Source organism: Mya arenaria, chromosome 9, assembly GCF_026914265.1.
Source record: "Mya arenaria isolate MELC-2E11 chromosome 9, ASM2691426v1".
NCBI classification, from domain to species: Eukaryota; Metazoa; Mollusca; class Bivalvia; order Myida; family Myidae; genus Mya; species Mya arenaria.
In genome coordinates this window covers 76,739,274-76,764,460 of record NC_069130.1, presented here as the reverse complement: position 1 = coordinate 76,764,460, position 25,187 = coordinate 76,739,274, and the positions used below count along the sequence as shown (strand labels likewise).

At 36.7% G+C, this 25,187-nt stretch overlaps 1 protein-coding gene across 1 annotated transcript; it reads right to left on the bottom strand.

Moving 5' to 3' along the window:
- Nucleotides 1–12,430: 12,430 nt before the first annotated feature.
- LOC128245388 (uncharacterized) lies at nt 12,431–15,576 on the bottom strand. The gene is made up of 3 exons (XM_052963529.1): nt 15,405–15,576; nt 13,571–13,699; nt 12,431–13,007 (listed from the first exon to the last, which is right to left on the bottom strand). Exons 1-3 carry the CDS (start codon nt 15,457–15,459, stop codon nt 12,820–12,822), a joined length of 372 nt encoding a protein of 123 aa, XP_052819489.1. The 5' UTR covers nt 15,460–15,576; the 3' UTR covers nt 12,431–12,819.
- Nucleotides 15,577–25,187: the final 9,611 nt, after the last annotated feature.

The following is a 25,187-nucleotide window of genomic DNA, read 5'->3' as shown; positions in this document are numbered from 1 at the left end:
TGACCAAGAGTCACACAAAAGGTTAAGGCCTAACAGGCTCTCACCGAGAGACACAAAATAGGTTAAGGCCTAACACGCACTGACTGAGAGACACACAATAAGTAAAGGCCTAACAGGCACTGACCAAGAGACACACAAGATTAAGGCCTAACAGGCACTGACCGAGAGACACACAATAGGTTAAGGCCTTACACGCACTGACCGAGAGACACACATAAGGCTAAGGGCTAACACGCACTGACCGAGTGACACACAATAGGTTAAGGCCTAACACGCACTGACCGAGAGACACACAATAGGTTAAGGCCTAACACGCACTGACCGAGAGACACACAACAGGTTAAGGCCTTCGTGAGCAGTACTAAAGCGGGCATTTGTCCTTAAGGTACGATAAAAGCGGCTAGAGGTAAGACTTAAGTGGCCGGTTGTCCCTGAGGTAAGACTTAAGCGGCCAGTTGTCCCTGAGGTAAGATTAAAGCGGCCTGTTGTCCCTGAGGTAAGACTAAAGCGGCCAGTTGTCCCTGAGGTAAGACTAAAGCGGCCACGTGTCCCCTGATGTAAGACTTAAACGGCAATGTGTCCCTGAGGTAAGACGAAAGCGGCCAGTTGTCCCTGAGGTAACACTAAAGCGGCCAGTTGTCCATTAGGTAACACTAAAGCAGCCTGTTGTCCCTGAGGTTAGACTAAAGCGGCTAGTTGTCCCTGAGGTAAGACTTAAGCGGCCAGTTGTCCCTGAGATAAGATTAAAGCGGCCAGTTGTCCCTGATGTAAGACTTAAGCGGTCAGTTGTCCCTGAGGTAAGACTAAAGCGGCCAGTTGTCCCTGAGGTAAGACTAAAGCGGCCAGTCGTCCCTGAGGTAAGACTTAAGCGGCCAGTTGTCCCTGAGGTAAGACTAAAGCGACCAGTTGTCCCTGAGGTAAGACTTAGCGGCCAGTTGTCCCTGAGGTAAGACTTAAGCGGCCAGTTGTCCCTGAGGTAAGACTAAAGCGGCCAGTTGTCCCTGAGGTAAGACTTAGCGGCCAGTTGTCCCTGAGGTAAGACTTAAGCGGCCAGTTGTCCCTGAGGTAAGACTAAAGCGGCCAGTTGTCACCTGATGTAAGACTTAAGCGGCAATGTGTCCCTGAGGTAAGACTTCAGCGGCCAGTTGTCCGTGAGGTAAGACGAAAGGGGCCAGTTGTCCGTTATGTAACACTTAAGCGGCCAGTTGTCCCTGATGTAAGACTAAAGCAGCCAGTTGTCCCTGAGGCAAGATTTAAGCGGTCAGTTGTCCCTAATGTAAGACTAAAGCGGCCAGTTGTCCCTGAACTAAGATTTAAGCGGCCTGTTGTCCCTGAGGTAAGACTAAAGCGGCCACTTGTCCCTGAGGTAAGACTTAAGCGGCCTGTTGTCCCTGAGGTAAAGCTAAAGCGGCCAGTTGTCCCGGAGGTAAGACTAAAGCGGTCATGTGTCCCTGAGGTAAGACTTAGGCGGCCAGTTGTCCCTGATGTAAGACTAAAGCGGCCAGTTGTCCCTGAGGTAAGACTAAAGCGGCCAGTTGTCCCTGAGGTAAGACTCAAGCGGCCAGTTGTCCCTGAGGAACGACTAAATCGGCCAGTTGTCCCTGAGGTAAGACTTAAGCGGCCACGTGTCCGCTGATGTAAGACTTAAGCGGCAATGTGTCCCTGAGGTAAGACTTCAGCGGCCAGTTGTCCGTGAGATAAGACGAAAGCGGCCAGTTGTCCATTAGGTAACACTAAAGCGGCCAGTTGTCCGTTGAGTAAGACTAAAGCAGCCTGTTGTCCATGAGGTAAGACTAAAGCGGCTAGTTGTCCCTGAGGTAAGACTTAAGCGGCCAGTTGTCCCTGAGGTAAGACTAAAGCGGCCAGTTCTCGCTGAAGTAAGACTAAAGCTGCTAGTTGTCCCTGAGGTAAGACTAAAGCGGCCAGTTGTCCCTGAGGTAAGACTTAAGCGGCAATGTGTCCCTGAGGTAAGACTTCAGCGGCCAGTTTTCCGTGAGGTAAGACGAAAGGGGCCAGTTGTCCGTTATGTAACACTTAAGCGGCCAGTTGTCCCTGAGGTAGGACTAAAGCAGCCAGTTGTCCCTGAGGCAAGACTTAAGCGGTCAGTTGTCCCTGAGGTAAGACTAAAGCGGCCAGTTGTCCCTGAGGTAAGACTTAAGCGGCCAGTTGTCCCTGAGGTAAGACTAAAGCGGCCAGTTGTCCCTGAGGTAAGACTTAAGCGGCCAGTTGTCCCTGAGGTAAGACTAAAGCGGCCTGTTGTCCCTGAGGTAAGAGTAAAGCGGCCAGTTGTCCCTGAGGTAAGACTTAAGCGGCCAGTTGTCCCTGAACTAAGACTTAAGCGGCCAGTTGTCCCTGAACTAAGACTTAAGCGGCCGGTTGTCCCTGAGGCAAGACTTAAGCGGACAGTTGTCCCTGAGGTAAGACGAAAGCGGCCAGTTGTCCCTGAGTCAAGACGTAAGCGGCCAGTGGTCCCTGAGGTAAGACTAAAGCGGCCAGTTGTCCCTGGACTAAAACTTAAGCGGCCAGTTGTCCCTGAACTAAGACTTTAGCGGCCAGTTGTTCCTGGACTAAGACTTAAGCGGCCAGTTGTCCCTGAGGTAAGACTAAAGCGGCCAGTTGTCCCTGAGGTAAGACTTAAGCGGCCAAATGTCCCTGAACTAAGACTTAAGCGGCCAATTGTCCCTGAACGAAGACTTAAACGGCCTGTTGTCCCTGAGGTAAGACTCTAAAGTGGCATGTTGTCCCTGAGGTAATACTTAATTGGCCATCTGTCCCTGAAGTAAGACTTAAGCGACCAGCTGTCCGTGCGGAACTACTAAAGAGGCCAGTTGTCCCTGAGGAACGACTAAATCGGCCAGTTGTCCCTTAGGTAAGACTTAAGCGGCCAGTTGTCCATGAACTAAGACTTAAGCGGCCTGTTGTCCCTGAACTAAGACCTAAGCGGCCTGTTGTCCCTGAGGTAAGGCTCTAAAGCGGCATGTTGTCCCTGAGGTAATACTTAATTGGCCATCTGTCCCTGAAGAAAGACTTGAGCGACAAGCTGTCTGTGCGGAACTACTAAAGAGGCCAGTTGTCCCTGAGGAATGACTAAAGCGGCCAGTAATGCATACAGAACGACAAAAGCGGCAGCTTGTCTCAACAGAACGACTACAGCGGTGGTTGTGGTGGTGGTGGTAGTTGTAGTAGTAGTAGCAGTTGCAGTAGTGGTGGTAGTTGTTTAGGTTTAGGTTGTACACCGGTACAACTTGTAAATGGCGGCATTTTCGACAACCAATGTACTCAAGGACATTCAAATAGCGGTACATTATCAATTGTTCCCAAACAATTCACATCCTATTAGAATGAAACGGCATAGGCATATATTTTTCCCCATTCAATATACATGTAGTGGCCTTTATAGAAATTTGTATTTCCAAGTATTAAAAATAAAACCGAGTTTGCCTTGTCCAACCACCAAAGATTAACCAAATACCGGTCTAAAACATTATCAATAATATGATTGTATTCTAAATTTATCAGGACATAAATACATGACCAAATTACTACGCCGCCATTTACAGAGTGTTTAAAAGTTCGAACGTGTTAGCAAAACAATTGCGGATTATCATTGGATTGATGGAAATAAGTGCTTGCACTTTCACGGGTTATCCTTGACCGCAAGGTCTAAAAAATACATACATACCAGTCTGTCTCATTGTTGACGTTGCGGGGTCAGTTGGGGATAGGTCTCAATGTTGTACCGTTGAAATAACTCTAAGGGCCTGTACTAGTACAATCGTAGATTTTCGACATTTTCCTTATTCTTTCGTAAAAACAACGAGGAAGCGCCATCTGCCTGTCTGTTTCGTCATAACATCTCAGATCATGAGATGTACAATTGACAAACCGCAGTATACACGATGCAACCATCTTTGCGCGATAAATAGCACCCAAATTGTAAACACAGGCATGCATTGTTCAACAAGGGAATAAAAGTAAGGAAGCTTAATAACATACCATCAGTCAGCAAACAAAAAGCAGAATGGAACGTACAATGTAAACAGGCGGAATGGAGTGGTCATAAGGCAAACTACATATGCCATCAAGCATAATGCATTTTTTGCGTCAATACCCTTCCATACGGACACACCTCCGCCATGCGTTATCTTGAGAAGACGAAATATTTCTATTGGACTTGACAGAAATTACTTGGTGGTCAGTTTCTCCGATTTTAATGCATTCAGATAACTTTGTAGGAAAATTCGTTGAAAACCTTCCATTTTTTACCGGGTGCGTTTACGGCATAGTTAAATGAATGTTTGACATGCTCATTCGCTGCTGTGCATCCCTTGTTTATTGCACTGGGCGCACAGCAGGGGACAATTTTCTTGTATTTGTTTACTGGCACAGGGCCATTTAGAGTTGACATTTTAAGAGTAGATAACTCACTCTCTCACCAATTCTTGTATATACAATTTGCATAGCCAATGTTTTTATAAATTTGACCGATGGGAAATAAAAAATAAACAAATTAGAGTAATAAGTGTTTTAATAGTTGTATAAATATGCAAAAATCTACAGAAACATGCTCAGTAGCAAAATGTTTAAACATAAACCCGGTTTAGTGGCAATGGGCAACGCCAAAGACATAGAACACAAATTCACAAACAAGAAACATAGAACAGCACACAACTCTACAAACAGCACAGTGCATAAATACTATATATATATATAATTGGTATGTTTATCAAGAATTGTTAAGTACCGCCTTGGAACGGTTAACTGATATATTAACTGATATATTTCAATCCACTTTAAATACATGGTCACCATTGATATATAAAATTTGTGAAGCATCATGGTTAAATCCTATCAATGGGCTATTATATACATGTATATCATATAACATTGATCAAGCTTATTCTTATTCTAAAACATGGTAATAATAATTTTATTATAATTTGAAAAAAGTAAAAAACAAACAAACAACTAAGACAAGATCATTTGTTTATCTTTTTAATGATATCTCCATAACTGCACAGCTGGATACTCGGATCGAAGTTCTGATAGACATCAAACAGCAATAAAGATTAAGATCAATACACAGAAGTTGTTTACTATACATGGAGTGTGGGAAGGGTATCACTTATAGAAAGCTTAAACTAGGCCTTCAAACGCTCTATTGTGACACTGAAGTTTTCCAATATGTCAGTTCCTTTGGTATTTTCTGGCCCAGCAGCTTGTAGTCCTTAGTTCAACTATGTCTTCATCTAATTCGTTGCTTTCAGGATTTATTTTAATTGCCACATACTCATGAACCGCTGTGTTGACTGAATTTTTATTATTTCGTTCTCCATGACTTACTGCACATGTATTGTCTTTACTTGAGATTTCACTGTCGAAAAATAGTTGTTTCATATTTTAACTTGAAATTAATACTGTTTCGATGGATACTGAGAATCTACCTATTTTGGAAATTGTAATAAAAAAAGAGCATTTTTCATCGGCGACAGGCTGGCATTTTCTGTTCTTGTATTGACAGATTTCCTTGTCACTGTAGTCTTGTGTGATTTTCTGTTTAACATGAGGCTCGTTCGCCTTCTAAATCGGGCCATTGAGAAGTTCAAGTCCGTTCCTGAAGAGAAAAAGTCGTTGACTTTTTAAATGATACACATCACATATCAAACTGAAAGACTCGTGATCATTAGCGATTCCCAGAATTAAAAAAAAACGTATCCTCTCAAGGCATTACAATTGTGCAGAAGTTTGTTTGTCATGTCTCCAAAAGGTGGGCAATGTGCTTGCAATTAACAAAACGGGGGGTTAAGGAACAAAAAATCGGCCAGGAAACTTGCACAGTCGAGAAATAAACATGAAGTTTGGAAAATAGGAATATATACATGAAAGGACAGTTGCAACATGCACAGATATGCCAAATTTGCCGAAAAATACGAACACTGTGGATAAAATCAACACGTTTATATGTAAACATTGCCTCCTCAGCCACAATCTGTTCAATAACTGTTTTTATCTTTAAAGATAGGATACCAAACTAAGATGTCGATGGAAGAATATGTTTTTCGCCACATACTGGACGCATACATTTTTTTCAAAATTTAAAGTAAAAGTCCACTTACCAGGCAAAAGTTGGTACCTGAATCGGTACTTTTTATTCTAATCCGCCATTTTGTTTTCCATGAAACATTTTTCTCACTTAATGTTTGCATGAAACGAAATTACGTCCTCGGTATCGGTATGTTAGATTGTTGTCTGCGTAGTATGGCATTATACCTCGGTCGAAGTATTACTGTTGCTCAGACTAGCTTCGAACTCCATCAAGTTAGTAAGTAGTTGTTTCTCCGACTTGCTTCGAACTCCATCGAGTTAGTTTTGTTCCTCCGACTTGCTTCGAACTCCCTTGGGCTAGTACTTACTTCCGACTTTTTTCGAATTGCCTCGAGTTAGTACTGAGGGTGAGGAATCACGTGACTGCAATAGGGTTCTCACATGGGTCACCACGGTTCAAAATCGATGAAAAAAGTGACGTTAATTCCTAAATAGCTTTTTGAGAGAAAAGATAAGATAATATTTATTACTTATGGTATATTATGTTATTTTCAGGCTTTTAAGAGGGTCCTTCGTTTCCTACGTGTTCTTACTTTTTTGTAAGGCTCCTACTTTTTCCTACTTTTTCTTGAAAAAGCCCTACTATTTCTACATTTTATATAAAAATAGATCGAGAAATGTTTTAACTAAATGAAATGATTGAATTAAGCCAATTATAGTATTTTTGAAGGATAAGTTTGATGCAGTAGGTCTCCAGTGTTGCAAGAGGGGTTCTTTGATGACAATGAGTGGCGTATATTGACTAGTCAGAGATACAAACTCCAGGTTCATCTCCTCATCCTGTGGCTGCATCCCAGCTGAAGCACTTATTTCAAGCAAAGATAACTACGTGTACATTATAATTGATGAATAGGTTTAGTTGAAATTTATTTGCATCCAAAGAGGTTAGTAAAGAGCCCTACTATCCCTAATTTTTGCTCTTAATATCCCTATTTTACCCTACCTTTTCAACAAAATCCTCCTACTGTTATCCTTACTTTTTTGTTATTAGCCACGTGAAAGCCTGTATTTTCTGCTTCTACAAGTGTGAGATATTTAAGATTTGCTTGCTTTTTCAATCCTTGGTCAAATTTCAACCCTACGGAATATTGAATTTTCAAGAAATGCTGTTGTAAACGAGCATTTTATAAATGTTGTTATTAACGTGAACTCTTCTCACCTAAATAAAGCAAACCATATTTAATATTTACAAATTGATCATGACATGCTTAATTTAGTGGATCCAATAACTTTTTCTTTCATATACTTAGTACATTATACATTGTACATTATTATAATCATGATGTTATATACACAAATGACAAAATGATGCAGTCCAGCAGAACCCGAAGTGAACCGTGCATTGGCGTATATACAAAATATTTTTGCTTTTTCTTAATGGTATGACTGCACCAAAACAGAAACTAAATGATGCCACTCTGGCATTGGTGGGCATATCTTGGAATTCAAGATGGCGTCCAAGATGGCCGACAACAAAAAATTTGTACCCGGAGTGATCAGTGCATTGGCATATATACAAAATGTTTTTGCATTTTCTTAAAGGCATGATTGTACTATAACAGGATCTAAATGTAGCCACTCTGGCATCGGTATGCAATTCTTGGAATTCAAAATGGCGTCCAAGATTGCCACCAACGGACAATTTGTACCCGATGTGAACAGTGCATTGGCTATAAACAATGCATTTTCTTAATAGCGTGACTTACCATAACAGAATCTGAAAAATGCCACTCTGGCATCGATGGGCAACCCTTGGAATTCAAGATTGCGTCCAAGATGGCCGCCAACGGACAATTTATACATTTGGAATCACACTCAAGCCTGAAACTTAAACGTTATAGGAACTCAGTCTGTACATATGTAGTCAAATGGAACATGGCATCGAATCCATTTGTGATGGAGAACGACAACAAGACACAGGCAAACATTTAACGAAGATAGGAAAAGCAGGATATAAACCGACAGAAAGTACCGCACTTTTATCCAGACCAAGATCAATGAATGCATTCATCAACTGCGGCCCATCAATCATCCACAAGAGCTGGTAAATGTTGTAATTCATGTACACGATGTCATCGCAATTGGTAAGAAGCAAATAAAAGACTTTGAAAACGGATAGACAGTCTCATTCTTCGAAGCCATTCTGCGATCAATTAAAACTCAATCCGCATCAAAGAAGTCACTTACGATGAGTTGAGATTATTTGACACAGAGTTGATTTATACCAGAGTTATTGGTCTGCAAGCGAGTTCACGGGAAAATGACTTGAAAAGTGTGTTATCGTATGAATTGTCGCCTGTTTCCACCTCTTTGTTTCCTGCATCAGGTGATCTCAGAATAGCCAAATCAAAGTCACAAATGAAGAAGAATTTACATGTAGAAACGTCTGCAAATCAATCACCAAAGCAGATAAAATGTGTTATAATTGGCGGTTCTGCAATTGTATGTATAATTCGCTGGCCCATAAATGGAACGGTGGCTGATTTCATTTTCCAATTAAGAAGATATATTGAAAGGAAACTGGCCAACTTCAATGTGTACTTTGTATTTGACAGCACAAAAGGTGAAACGCGAGAATCACAAGGAATGACGTATTGTCGAATACACCAACTTTTTAAAGTTATGCAATTGCCCACACAGTAGGTCATTCTTACTGTACCAGAAAACTAAAACAGTTGATTTCTCTTATTGGTGACTATTTGTCGACAAATGTAACATTCTCAGAAACGGGCTCAAGACACAAACTCGTTATAACTGGGAAAGACGATTTTCAACTAGATGTTACAGAGAGTGTAACGATAAGACATGCGCACATAACATGAAGAGGCGAATAATATCCTTGTTCAACAAATGGTTGTGTTTGCCAATGAGGCCGAAAGTGGTATGTGCAAAATATCTGAAGACATCGATGTGTTTATGCTGGCCCTTTATCATTTTCTAGTACACCAAGTGTCTTTAAAAGTATTAATGGAATTACCAATACAATGCCATGCAGTTAAAGACATCAACGCGACTGTTGAGGCTAACAATGATATAATACTGGATATACCAGCATCTCATGCACTATCCGGTTGTGACACATTGGCATGTTGTCATGGAATGGGGAAGGATATAGCTATTAAGGTTCAAAAATCTCATAAATACACAGTCGAGTCTGTTTGAAATAAAACATTCTGATTTTGGACGCCATCGTCAGGGAATCGACGTCCTTTGATGCTGCTTGTTTCGGGCTCGACTAAATAAATGCAACGTTAGACACGAAAATTATTGCAGGGGCCAAAAAGGTTGAAAAATCTCCAGCATCAGCACCAAAAGTTCAGTCACTCCCCATGCTTGTATATGGAAACACGCCGTCAACCCAGATCCACTAGAACTTGATCGTTCGGATCATGGTTGGATGCGAATGAAGATCACAAATCGTTGTCAGCCGTTATAGTTCATATTGATGTACAAAGAGCACCACAGGAAATCTTTAAACTGATAAGGTGTTCATGTGAAAACCAAATGCTGTTCTTTAGTATGTGATGTCTTTGTTGTAGCTCTCGACTGTCATGCACTGTGTTCTGTGTTTGTTGTGGAGAAGATATGTGCTGTAACGAAGAGAACAAATAGGCAATTAATGAATACGCTTTCTTATATGTTTGTAAACTTGACCGATAAAACACTGAAACCAAAACGTGTCAAATAAAACAATTGTTCTATATAGATAACTTTTTTGTTGTATTATCAGTATTGAGAATATTAAGTACAGCATAATTTCCGTTTTTCTATCTTTTGGATATTTTTAATATTCTTACCACAATGCTCATTTACTGTAAAAAGAATTAATTAACTAGACGTGGTAACGTAAGTTTCATTGCATACTCATGTATTACAATGATCTCTGTTAAAATTTGCAAATATATAATCATAGCATTATCCTGTTCAGTTTTGAGCCACGTTATGGCTTTATGTTTTCATAACGATGCTTATCAATCGTCAAAAGGAACTGAAATTTAGTGGTCGTGGTAACGTATGTTACATTTTATTGTAACCGTGCATTACATGGGTTGCAAATTTGAAATTATGAAATTATGCAGTAAAATTTTGTCGCTCGGATACAGTTTTATATTTTAAACACGATGATTATGAATCCCAAAATAAGAAAATGTAAATGGGCTGAGTAGACATTGTAACGTACATTACGTTTATGACATGGTCATCTGCTTAAACTTGCAAACTTTTGATAATTAAAGTTTTGCTAGCACGTAGTTAACTTACCAATCACAAACCAAAATAACACGATACTTCATATGACTCCATTCTAATAATACAATCGTAGTTTGGCGTTAGTAAGGTATTTTTTTCAGACAGTGACAGTTTGATGGGGTTTTTTCACAAGCAAATACCATCTTAAATCAGTACATGTACACAGGAGAGTGTTAATGTTGTGATGTAATCTTTTGTTTTATTAACATATACCTCATTAAAGAAATAACCGACACAAAAATGTAAAAAAGTGTTGTATATACGCGATTGCACGGTTAAGTTGAAATTTGGCTTTTATCTGCCGGACTAATGGGGGGGGGGGTAAAAATACTTAAAAAAAGAAAAACGGTTTCCGGACGATAACTCATGAAAGGCTTGACAGATTTGAACATTTTTTGGTACACAGGTGTAACATCAGAAGATTCAGGTCAAGTTCGATATTCGGGCTGGTGGGGCCAAGGTCAAGGTCACTGTTACTAAAAATAGAAAAATGGTTTCTGCTTCATAACTTTAATTAGGCATGAGATATTGCGATGAAACTTGCTGTATAGGCAGCCTCTGTGAAGACAATGCTTGTGATTGAAAATGGGGCCAGTGGAGTAAAGGTTTTTGTGCACTGTTACGAAAATAGAAAAACGGTTTCCGGACAAACAATACATGCATGATAAAAGTAGATGCAGTGTGCAGTAACCTTGGAGTTATGGCCTCTTTTCAAAGGAATGGTTTGCCATTCCTGTGTCCAGGCGGCATTTGGGGGTATTCGTCACTCCTGTGACAGCTCTAGTTATTGTCATCTCGCAATTGACTCCCTTGTTGAAGACCGTCGTCTGTAGTTGAAACCTTGTCTTATGGCATTTTTAAAAATCCAAATAAATAATTTCACGCTTCAAATGGCACTTGCAAGAAGTGTTTTAACGCTGTACTTAAGGAATAAAGCTGCACTCTCCTCAGACCTATTCAAATTACGATTTGACTATTTATATATTATAAATCCCTGCGCGCATATATATGACTTCCATGAATATCACTCATCTTTACGCGAAAGTGCCCGCGAAAAAAATACATTTTAACTTTATTTTGTTTAACTGAGGTAAGAGAATAAGCATCTACCATGGCATCTTGGTAACATATTCTCAAACCAACCCTTGCGCAAGCTGTTCTGCGGAAACTTGGTAAACCTCGTTACCCTACGCTTGGGTACACAAGAGACCATGCAAGATACTAATAATCATCTAACGAGAGGAGGTCATTTTTATTGCCGACAAGATCTTTGTCAGTGCTTCTTATTATTTCCGGATATCTTCTGGATAAAGATAGTTGACCCTTTTCGAAGCAGGGATTTAACTGAAGTGTGGACAGATATATGATTAACCTTCTGGAATGGCGATTTTGTTATTGAATGTAATTGTTTCTTGACTGTTGACTTTCTGTTACTTGACTGGCGAGTTTTTTGCCGTCCATTGTATTATATTGTATTTATTACTTCATCCACTGAATATACGTATTGTGTGAATATTTGGTGAAACTACAGAGGGACAAGAAGTATTTGGAACTCTCCGCATGGCGGCCTACATGGAACCTACATTATAAATATTCAAATCGATTCAATTGATGCACATTCATTTCATGAAAGAAATATCATTTTGAATAATTGTTTTGTGATGTAAACATTATCGTCACAGTTGAGAGAGTAATACCAACTACAAAATGAAACAAAATAAATCTCCTTTGTCTGACTCTCTCATAGTCAAGCGTGTGTATAACGCGTGATAAATTGCGTCATAAACGCTAGGTCGGAGGGTAATATTTTGCTTCGAATGAAGACTTGAAACAAAGATAACTTCACTTTTTTCTTTTCCATTTTAAATGAAACATAGCGCAGTCTACACCGCTTACGGTGACCCGCCTTCGGTCTTTAACCAGGGTTTGATTGAGAGTTAAGTTTCTTAAAACAATTTGACGAACCTCTGACGATTCACTGTCAAAATATTAGTTATCACGTGGTATACACATACTGTTGTCTTAACCTAGGAAAGAAGCAATGAACTATCTGCAGGACACAAATAAAATATTAGGAAAAGATTAGACGCAATTTATTCAAAGAAATGTGAGCAATAGTATCAGATTTCACTTTCTAATAAAAATAGATATTGGTACATGTTTATATTTAGATATACTTCATATGCAAGTTGTTTTTACATAAAATTAAACAAAGCTCAGTTGTGTATTCGCTCTAAAAATCTGAACTAAAGTTAGAATAGTGTCGTGAGAATTTGATCCACTGCCATAAAATTGACAGAAAAAATAAAAACAACAACCATCAACAATTAAGTAAAACCACTGTAATGGAGAAAAAAACGTTCCCTCTTGCGGGAAACAATATCGTCTGTGAAACAAGTTAGAAATATCTAAAGTTTATTGGAATCATGTGTGTCTTTAAAAACAACAACGAAAAATTGACAGCACTTAGAAGTATTTTGTTATCAGATGAAAAAGAAGAACTGCAACAGTGAAGGGAAGGGCAATTCTCATCGTTGTGGCGGAGTTGCATAGTTCTCCAGTGCAGGTGCAGGACACAACTTCTTGACCAGCCACATCGGCTTTTTCACAATTATCAGATGCTGATAATTGCGAGCAGCCCCTAGTTACGACATCTGAAATAAATAATGTACTGTTTAATCAGTGTAGCAAATAGGTTTAGTAAAGCAGCTTAAACATATTCTTTATTTTTTTACAAAAAGGTGGTCATTACATTTAAAGTAGTTTGCGATCCCTTACATAATCATCAACTGAAAATGTTCTTCCACAAGATACGAATGAGTAAGAATAAAAAAGTGTGTACAATATAGCATAATGAAAATCATGGACAGAACAAGAAACAAGAGTTTCTAGTTACGTTTGATAATTGTTCTATTTCAGTACGACAGTGACAACCTTTGTCAGAAGGTTGTCAACTGTTAAAGTTTAAGACCTGAAATGTCTACGACTTAGGTTGCTATTCCGTCGTTTGTTTTATGACCCTCTTACAGCCTTTCTGTATACGGACCTCAGCATCCGGCAGAAATAGGAGTATTTTAGGCCAGCCTATAGTATGTGTTTTGCAAATGCAAACGCGATAGGTATTAACATTGTTTACAAATACAACCGTTTTATCGAGACGGAGAAAACGATTGTCCACATATCACAAACTACTTAAATCGTTGCTTAATGTTTTCACCTTGGACTTTTCCTTTGGTGCAAGATGCACACCCGGTAGTTTTTGTCACGCCTGACGCTGATGCATCGAATTCATCCCCACATCCAGTGAGAGTACATACGTAGCATTCTATAGCGGCAACGCTTTGGGCTAAAATAAAACAACAACAATAACTAGTAAACAAAAATACAGTGATTTAAATGTGTGTATATAGTGTCAACGGATGACTGGATTTTGTTTGTTCATGTTAAATAAAAGTTAAAAGTTACTCCTCCTACAATTTCTCCAGATACATTTTATGTCAACCTGTTGAAAACAATACGAATAGAATGTACCCGAATCACATCATTGGGCCATATTTTATTATATTATGTGAATAATTGTGTTCCCTCTTTGTGTATATAACGTTGATCGGTCCGAATATCAATGTATTTTAATAAAAATCAAGCTTTTATGACGTAAGCGGTCAATATCATGTTTTTGGCCGGTCCGGCCCTCGTCAAAATTATAATATGGACCGCTGACGTCATACAATATGGACCGCTGACATCATAAAACTAGTGAGTGTTGCGTGCAATTTTCACAACGATATTTTGCCCAAGTAATTATTATTAGATTTGTTCAATATAACACATTAAAGGTGCTTTAAAATTATCAATTGGTAAAAAAGTGTCCGGTATAATATAAGAAATATAACACACCACTACGGGTCAGATGGAATTATAAGGACCGGGCAGTCAGCACCCGAAGGTAACTGGACCTCGGCGTAATACACCTTCGGGGGCTGACTGACCGGTCCTTACGTCATATGACCCTCATTGGTATGTAATATTTCTAAAATATGTCTCTGAGAACTTCCGGAATACATATAGATATTGAGTGATAACTTCATGGCTAAAATCAAGAACAAAAATATTCAATATTAATTGCAAAAATGGTATTGCTTTAGCCCGCTTCTAAAATTATTTGGAATATATATATATATATATATACATTTTTTATGATTATTTTCTTTATTTCGCCTGCTCGTTGGATTTTTCTCGGACATAATCCGACCAACACAAATAAATTGGTGTATCTTTAATAGATATATTAACTACATTGGCGGCCTGGTGCCGCCCATAATAGCCCATGAGTGGACAAGTGACTAGCTACCCCCCACATCGCGTTTGAATTTGAATTTGTTGAAATTCTATTCAATCCAAAAGAAACATTTTGTTAAATAAGCCACGTCCTGACTACGTTCACGAACTATATAAGCCCAGTGAAGTTGGGGAAACCGTATTCCGGATTGACTGAGCAAGATATATATTAAACTATTAAAGCTGCACTCTCACAGATATATATAAAAAAATTACAACTTTTTTTTATTTTTTTTGTCTTGGAAAGAGCAAATTTTTGCATAAATATCTGCAAACCAATGATATAAGATTGCTGACAAAAAATCAGATCGTAAGTTTTCATATTTCCGTTCGGAAATTAATGTTTTATGGCTTAAACCATTTTTCTTAACTTAATTATAAAAAATTGCGATCTAATTTTTTGTCAGCAGTCTTATATAACTGGTTTCCATGGATTTTCGCAAAAATTGGCTCGTTCTAAAACAAAAAATAAAAAAGTTGTCAAAACGTTTAATCTGCGAGAGTGCAGCTTTTAATCTCTGATAAATTCCATTTGTAAGCATTTTACTGATTTTAATGATATATTTACTTCTTAAGAACAATTTAACGACTATGTCCCGACAAATATATATCTAGCTTATGATTTCTTTTAACATCACTTATTTCCTGAGAGTTTGCTAATGACTACTGACAACTGCGAGGTTTAATTAATTTAAAAAAGTAAAAATACATACTGTTTATCACCAGCATCATTCCCAACACAGCAAACGCAACAAAGAGCTTGGCCATTGCACTGACGTTGTTTTATTTACTTAAATAAGTAAAAATATATATTAAAAATAAATACACTCGTCCGATGCCCCCGTGTTTATAGTCCTGTTTGTAATTTGGAAGCCGAATTTAAAGCAAATGTCACGTGAGTTAGTTGCTATACCACAAGGAGCACAAATAAACAGTGAGTTGCTATTTGGTGTGTCTTTGAACTGAAGCTTAAGTTGCTAACCTGGTCCTCTCAAACCCTAAAGGCCCAAACCCTTACTTTTTTCAATTTTTTTTCAAATGAAAGCTGTAAATTCATAAACTGCTCTTCTAACCGCCATTAGCAAATATTTCATTTTCGAAGAGGTACATTCATTACAATTAATTTGACAAATTACCAAGTCAATAAATAAATAACACTATATAAACTACAGATATACTCTAAAAAAACAAACCATCTATTAAAACCTTATGTTCAAAGCAAATTTCGGAAACAAAAAGAAAAACAGATAGAAACAACAACATTAAAACAGGTATGTATGAATTAAACTGAATAAATACATGTTTCCTTTGAATTGATATTTTAAACAAAACTACCTTTTTTTAAAACCCATTTGTCGTACTGTACCTTTCGTATTTCAAAATCAACTACTTGTATGAAAGGTTGACTTTCAAAGCTTTTTTAAGCATTCATCGAACGCTGAGCAAATAGGCTTTACATGTTGTGAAGATAATTTCAATGCAAAACATTACCCTGCTATACAAAAGTACGATCTTTTCAACCAATTGTACATGGTCTATCGAAATAACACAGCAGCGTGAACCTTAACTTATATTTTAAGAAGTCAATGCTACCATGAAAGTTCTTATTCAAAAGAAAATACAAAGTCGTTCATCGAAAAGAAGACATTAACCCCATAGCAACCTAACTAGTAGTAACATACTCAAGAGTGGAGTACATTGTTTCATTATTAATCAAGTTTTTTTTTACACTGAATGCTTTGTTAATAGAAAACCATTGAATGCTCTCTACTGATGTGGCATGCCTCTAATTATTACCTGCTTCAAAAGCGCATAACATTGATGCAAACAAAATAATTGTATATGTATAATCATGTTTGACCCATTTGATTTTAATAATCAACACAGAAACAAGTATATGATTTGTGTACAGAGAAAAATACTGGCAATATTTTGGCTCTTTAATAATTGTGGAGTTGATTAAAAACACATTTATAAAGGCTAATTTTTTTATCTGTACAAGAATCATATGTTTTTTGGGTTGAGATCATTAAAGTCAAATGATAATTAAAAATGAAAATGCATAAAAAACGCATGAAACTATGTTGTGTTACTTGAAATTCGATAATAAACACATATTGACTTGACTTGATTGTGCGATTGGTCGTCTGCGCGCTATGGCAAGGATACAGGATTCATGTGCACCATCGTCGGCATACGCGTCGCCACACATTCATGTTCGTTTTCTAATGTTAGCATTCAATATTAACTAAACTTGGTTACAATGTGTTTTGGAATAATACCTCGACAGAGTTCGATCAACGGCCAGATCGCATTATTCAGTATAGGGTTATGACAAAAGAAATCCTTGCTCAGCAGGCGACATATTCAATTTACGGAATTATAAAAATATTTGTAAAATATGTATCCCATTCATAAAAAGAGTTTTTTTGGAAAGTATATAATATTTTCTCACAAATAGTTTTAATACATTAACAATATCTTTGAAGCCGCACAATACCGGTTGATGCAAAATTATTATTATTTTAAGTTATTTAATGTTCATGAACGAAAAAACCATACCGTATGATTTGTGTACAGGTAAAAATACAAGCGATACTTTACCATTCTATACTGGTGATTATATAAAAAAAAAAATAGCTGTTAACTGATATTTTTATAAAGGCTGGTAACTTTTCTGTACACAAATCACGTGTTGTTGTTTCTCTTTTATCATTACAGTCGAATTAGTTCAATAGAGTGATGCATTAAAAATACAAGCAGATAAGCATCAGCTTGTAATGTGCGCCTTTAAAGGGACTTAGTCATAGATTGGCCTTAAAAAGCATTATTCATTAAGTAGGCATTATACACCTTCCTACAATATAATATATAAGTGTTTAACCGTTTTCCCTTTACGGAATAAAACGGCGGTGTTCGAAGAGATTTCGGTGTTATGGGAGGATATTTACACCTGGTAAGTTCGAAATAGGCCAAATCCCACCAACACATGAAGAAAAGTAAAAGGGGTTTTCAATTTCTTGCTAAATAACAAAATGACATAATTATTTAAGATGAGTGATATTAGTGCATACACTGTATTTTATGTAGCATTTTCATTCTAAAATAGAACTTGGCATTCCGTTGTATTTGTTTTGCTTTATGTTAATGTATTATTGATAATGGTATCAAATAATCAGAAGTATATCACTATTTTCTGTTTATTAGGTATATACAAGCATTTGCATTTGATTGCCTTTAAGTTGTTTTGTGAAATATTAGCACATGAATACAGTGGAAGTGTGGCGTAACGAATTTCAAAGGTCTTTTCAAAACAGTTCACACAAAACGTAACCTTTCATTGCGACAGGTTTAAACAAAATATTTAAATAATTCACAGGCGTTATTTGCCTATGAAGATCTCTTTTTATGAAGTATGGCTTATTGAAACAGTTTTTCGATAGGTGATAAAAGCTTTTCTTGAAAGCCACATATTACCTTCAACTCTCCAAATTTAGGTCAATAGTTTCCAATGGCTTTGGTATAAAATATAGGGTAGGTTGGAAAATCGAAACCAAACGTGTTTTTTAGCCCAGGGACACTAAGTAAACAGTACCAGGGCTGGTTTTCAATATTGGTCTTAATTGGATCTACCAACGACGCAGCTACTAAGATTTATTTTTATCAATAACTGACCAATACAGTGAATGAAGTCAATGATGAATGACACACGCACATAGAACAAGGCCAAACTCTTGAGCAACATTGCGCCAAGGAGAGTGACTAAGCATAATTTAAAATATCTTTCTTCACAGTCTTATTAAATATTTCAAATTTAAGATAAAGACATTTCGGAAATCTTGAAAAAACAGTTATTTCAATGACATCTTAGTTTAGCTTAATCAAGAAAGAAGAATACAATATGTCCAAAATTAGACACAATATGACATTGAAATAAAAAACAGAAGCATGTGTATCATAATTGCTTCAGTTTCTAACGCGTACATATTTTTGGACAGGAGCAGACCTAGTCAGTAAAAATATGTCAATCCTTGTATACGTTATGATTTATTTAAAGGTCTTTATGAAATCATCGCGAAAAATTAAGTTGTTAACACGAAACGATTCGCGAACGTATGGTTACGTGTAGCTGCCGTAAGATAACCTGTTAACGTCTGCGATTTTTTTCGTGTTAAACACTTATTTTTCGCGATATTTATCTAGCTATCCAGTTAATATTGGCGAAATTTTTCGGAAAGATAACTATCATAAAAACTGGCTTGAAAGTGTCCAGAACTGCCACCTGTTAGCTTTTTTTTAGCTGTAGAACAATAACTGGTGAACTAGTTCGCGAATTCCACCTAAAAAGTAACATAATAACTGCGTAATTAGATAAGATTCGTTTTACCACTTATCTATAAATGCATTTTTGGCTTTGAACAGTAACTGGTTATCTAGTTATGATTTGCGAATTCCACGTAGTAATTAAATTTCTAACTGGTTAAAAAGATACGATCCGTGTTATCAGTTACATATAAATGTATTCCAGAGTCAGGCGCTAACAGGTTATCTAGTTATGGTTTGCGACGACCACTTAGTAAGTAACATACTAACTGGTTAACAAGATAGGACTCGTGCTACGAGTAACCTATAAATGCATTCCATATTCCAGCGCTAACAGGTTATCTAGTTATGGTTTGCGAAATCCACTTAGTAAGTAACATACTAACTGGTTAACTGGATAGGATCCGATATGATTCGTGTTACCAGTTACCTATAATTGTATTCCAGATTAGTGAAATTAGCAAATCATAAGTAGATAACCAGTTGTATAAATATATTTATGGATAAGTGGTAATACGAATCTTATCTAGTTAGCCAGTTATTATGTTACTATTAAAGTGGAATTCGCGAATTTCCTATTGGACGAAACTTGTTTTACCATTGTACCCAAAATAAGATGCATCTTAATACACAATTATTATCAGAGGTAAAAGACTTAGAAATACTTTTCTTTGGATTCATTAGTCAAACCTATTCTTATAAAAAGTGTTCTTAATAATGTATAGGATCACATATATTTTCAAATCATAAATGACTGACCTATAATGTGAAACAGAAATAATACACCTAGCAAATGTAATAATAATAGAAACACATTTTGATAATCATGGATCGAACCACAAATCATCGTCTTCCGATCGAAACAAGAAGCTGGACTGGACTTGATGTATTTTCAAGTGTCTTTTTTTGCCAAGCTCATGGTAGTATTGGAGACTAGTACCACTATCTTACTTGAATGTAGTGCTCAATAGAGTGATATATTGATATGAAATCATGTGTTAGTCCAAATAGATGTTATAAGATTTAAAATTTTAACGTGTTTATGTAACAACCAATTGTCGAAATATATAGAAAGCTATGCAAGTTTTTGAAAGAAATTCTATACACGTTTTAACACTGTCAATAAACATAAACTTACATGCGAGCAGTTATTTTATTTAGAAACGTGCACTTCGTTTCTCACTAATATCTCTCATGTCCGTATACAGCATTGTTAAGCATGTGTTTCTCCTGTCATGTTTTGCTTTGTAGTTCCAGGAGCTACAACATCATTATCTCAGATCAAAGTGGGAGTTCTACAGGGATTAATTTTGGGTCCTCTTTTGTTCCTTGTATACATAAACAATATTGTTGAGCAGATTGATTCAAATATAAACCTTTTTGCAGATGATTCGAGTCTCCAAGACTACAACCTTAAAACTACAGACAGACTTTGATAAATATTCTCTCTGGGCTGACAGATGGATTATTAAGTTAAATCCTATAAAATGGGAATCAATGGTCATATCTCGGAAAAATAAATAAACCCATTCAGCCACCAGTTTACATGTATATTTTCGACACAGTTGTACCTTCTGTTGAATCTCACAAACCTCTACTAGAGGCATTTTTCTCTCTGATGATTGCAGTTGCCATGCTCATATTAACTGCATCATAGATCAAGCCTGGCCCAGAGTTAATATAATGAAACGTCTTCGTTATCAACTTGATAGGTATCTGGAGGTGATCTTTCTATCCTTTATAAGTCAAATCTTGGCGTATGCAGATAATATCTGGTATAATTTTACACAATATGAAAAAGACGTACTGGATAAAATACAAAATGAATTTGCACTTATAGTTACTGATTCGTTGTACTCAAATGGTTTCTATGCGCTTGCTTTAAATCGAATCTGGTTCAAAGACTATAAAAACACGACGCGAGAAACACAAACTGCTTCTATTCTTTAAAATGTAAAATTGTTATACGCCAGATTATTTGTCGGTGTTGGCTCCCTAGACAGTAGGACAAGCTTCAACAAATCATCCAACAAATCCAGTTGAACGCGGAGCATACTTTCTATATAACATGTCGTGTTTTACCCGGACGCTTTTGGAAACGGTGACATTGTGTAGAAAAACAAACAGCTTTTTGAAATCAGTAATAACAGGTGAAAAAAAAACGTCTTTTAATGTGTTCAACCACAAGCTGGCGTGATACTACCACTAACCAGATGTACTTACTACCAATACACATCGTAACGATTGGACACGGTGTTTCTTCACAGGATAAATAACACGACTCATATCAGCAAGCCATTCGGAACTCCTCGGCCTTTTTTTATCGATATCAACCTCAGATGTATATGGAAGGTTTACAATGTCAGAACTGTTTACACTATAACTACGCTGCAAGTAGATCGCGTAGAAATTTCAATTTAGCAGTAAAACTTAATGACTTAAATCTTGGGAATCTTAATCATGTTTGTAATAATACACTCCACTGGCAATTAATTTAAACTTAGAAATATAAAACCGCGTTAAAATACTATATTTCATTTATAATATTATTCAAAATGTTACGAACTACTTTACTGATGTACCGGCATTTGTCCGATGTTTTTTATGGAAAATGGGCAAGCTGTTCCGAAGGTAAACATGTTGATCAATATCTTTTAATGTCTAGGGTCGGGTGCAAGGTAGTAGGGAAGGTTATGAGACCGGAAACAAACATGTTTATTACGCCTTAATCCGTATAATGCTCTTTGCAACTCAACTCATTCGTGGTCCAGGTAAGCTTAGTATTCAGTACAATTTATAAAAAAACAACAACATCTTAACCCAAACCAGAACTAGTTTAACAAATTATGTATAAAATGACCACTCTTGTTAAATCCTATCTCATATGACTTTCGATATAACTCAAAACTAAGGCACAAATGTTAAATTGGACCAAAATATTCCTGATTTACTTTCAGTAAATGGAGAGAAAGGCTTTTGTTAAAAATAATTAAAAGCTATGCATAAAGATGAAAACGCTCGTTTGTAAGTCAAGCTAGACAAGTCCAAATATATACATGCCTGCTTAACTATAAAAAAAACAATGATAATTGTCCAATTGTTTAGATTTTTTTAATTGTTAACTTTCATACCGTTACTGCTCCTCTGGAAGTTTAATGGATACACGTGTGCTCTGTTTTATTGATAACAAGATTTATGTTTAGGCTAAGCTTGTTTACATAAAAATATGTGAGCAAATCATCAACTATTTTAAAGTTAACAAGGTTTTCGTTAATCCTGTTGTTAACTTTAACGCATTGAATATTACTCATTGATGTATCACATTGCTTACGACACATGGATCTTTCGCACTTTTGTATATGTTTTTCATTTTCAATTTGAAAATAGCGTCGGTATATGTATCTGTACTTATCGTGTGACTTTCACATGCTTAATATACACAATATAAACTGGGGAAAACAATATGCGCTATTTTTAAACGGTTAAACTCACTTGAGATAGCGACGAAATATTTTTTTAATCATGTAAATTGGTGTATTCAGGGCCTCATACTGGCTGGTATTGACAATTCTAGGTTTCTTTGAGGAAATACTGTATTTGCCGATTTTGGGTCACCATCTGGTGAGTAGTCCCTTTAACAGTAATACATGTTCGGATGTCTTTAAAGGTAATTCTAAACAAGTCTCTTATCTTACAAGCCTAATCTTTTTGGTTTATTATCAGAATAAAGAATGGAGATGGTGTTGACTAGGAAACAAAAAAAATGTAACGTTTCATTTGATGGGCACATAAAAAAAAAAAAAAAAAAAAAAAAAATATATATATATATATATTAATGTCTGTTTTTCATGTAAGGGAATAACTGATTATACAGTTCACCTGTACATAAAATGTTGTTAATATTTCTATTGTTTTACTAATCATAATACAGATGATACCCTGTCCGTGTGAATGTCATTGGAAACTAGTATAAACCCAAAACCTACTATGTATTGTTTGTCTAACGTTCATTGCCAGAGATATAGGGTATTTGAAGAACTTTTATATAATATGTATGTACGAGCATGTACAATACTCCACGAGTACGGTAGAGCATACAGAGACTTTCAATTGTAATCTCAGTCATGACGTAACAGCTTTAATTCACATATTCTCATGACAAAAATAAATTTATATTTTTTATTTCGAAAGAATTTTTTTTTTCGCATCTTAAATAACCCACTACATGGTGTTAAGGGATTAAAAGTCAATCAAATTGGCATTTGTGCACGTATCTATGTAAGTCATAGCCCATGCTCCTATTGAACAGTAATGTTAAGGGATGAAGAGTCGTTCAAATTGACATTTGTGCCCATGTTTCTATATTAGTCATGGGCCATGCTACTTTTGAACATAAAACATTATTCTACTTCACATTACTTAAGATGAACTCAAATACAAACATTCAGTGGGATGGTCATTAACATAGTAATAAAAAGAAAAACATTCAAAAGAAGTATTTTTAAAAATCCAGTGCAATTCAAATGCGTAGCTAGGCTGAAAACAGTGTGAAGATCGTGTTCAAGTATATTTTGGCATAAACTCCAGTCCCAGCATGCACGCATGAAACGGAATTTGTGTTATTAGCTAGATTGTCATGTTTAGTTTTGGCGTTTATTTAAATAATAACACCGTAAATCAATATTCTTAAATTTTGTCTAAAAGTATAAGTGTTATTAAAAACTAAAGAATACACTTGACAACAATGTAACGTAATCATTGATTTCGGCTTTTTCTATTTTTTCGATTGTTCGAGGGGAAAAGTAAAGGCCGCGGCTTGCAAGCCTAAAGGAAGCTACGCAACTTCAACTCATTGATCATCTTCATTGATCATGATTCAATGGCTTATTCAATTCAAAGTTTATAAAATAAAATGCGCGTAAAATCATTGATTCGAGTGTCAGAGATAATAAAAATAAGCAAGATTTAATCCCCAGTATCTGGTAAATACGTTATCCTATAAAGGTAAAAATATATGATTAATATATAAAGATATTTTTTCTGATGAAAAATCAGGACAAAGATTCACCAAAAATAATTCAAATTATTGATTTTTTGTGAAAAATGTAACTTATAGTTGTACTGCAGTGATTAATATTGTTGCCAAATTAGATCTTCAAGTCTACAAATGTATTAGTTTAGACATATTTATTTTACAACGATTGTGAAACAAGTTATTGCATTAAATTAATCAATCTCGTTGGCCCGATTGTACGCGAGAGTGTGGTCTTGTGTTGTGGGGGAAACCGGAGAACCTGGAGGAAACCCACTTGTCCGATTTGGTGTCCACAAACCAAACTCACATGCGCCTAGGCCCGGAATCGAACCCTGGTGAGTGTGCTAACCACTGCGCTAACCGAACAACCTTCATATGCGTTATTCAAATGATCACAAAGCGGATAAATAAATGGTGTAAACTAAAAATAAATTACATTGTGCACAGTTTGCTTTTTTGGAAAGCCGCATCACTTGATTGTATATTTATATTCTAAACATACTCCCAACTCACATACCCTATCTTCTATTGAAGTGACTCTACTTGAAGAATGCCTTCGTATTATAAAAAAGGGGTAAAGCGTCTGGTCCTCATAATGTTGTTGTCTTAAAGAAAGTCTAAACTTTCGAAGAACTGTCGACACCGCTTGCAAATCTTTTAACTCGTTGCATAAAGGGAAGGTTCCAAGCCAATTGAATCTCGCTGATGTCAGTGCAAACAACCCTCAAGCCTTCAGCAACTACAGACATATACTCAAAGGCAAAAGTAAGTATACAGTTTTGAAATGTGTAAACACCATATTGAAAGGCTGTTTTACTGTACGAAACGCCCAATTTACAATATGTAGAATAAATTTTGTCAGTATGACCATGTTCGAGACCACCCCAGGTCAGAAAGACCGAAAGTCACGACGCAGCGACAGGACCAGTACATTCGCTTGTCAGATGCCCGCGACCACTTTCAGATGGCGTCTGCAACAGCACGGCAAACTCTCAGCACTCATAACAGACCTGTCAGCGAATTGACTGTACGGCGTCGCCTTGGAAACATTGGACTTAGCCAAGCGTACAAGGGTGATATCCTGACACATAGCCTGACATAGGCACCGCCAAAATCACTGACATGGGCATTAAATCAT

Coding starts and splice junctions, on each gene's coding strand:
- LOC128245388 (XM_052963529.1), bottom strand. CDS start 15,459: ATGGCCAAGCTCTTTGTTGCGTTTGCTGTGTTGGGAATGATGCTGGTG. Junction 13,700..15,404: donor AATGATGCTGGTGATAAACA/GTATGTATTTTT, acceptor GTTTTATTTTAG/CCCAAAGCGTTGCCGCTATA. Junction 13,008..13,570: donor CACCAAAGGAAAAGTCCAAG/GTGAAAACATTA, acceptor TATTTATTTCAG/ATGTCGTAACTAGGGGCTGC.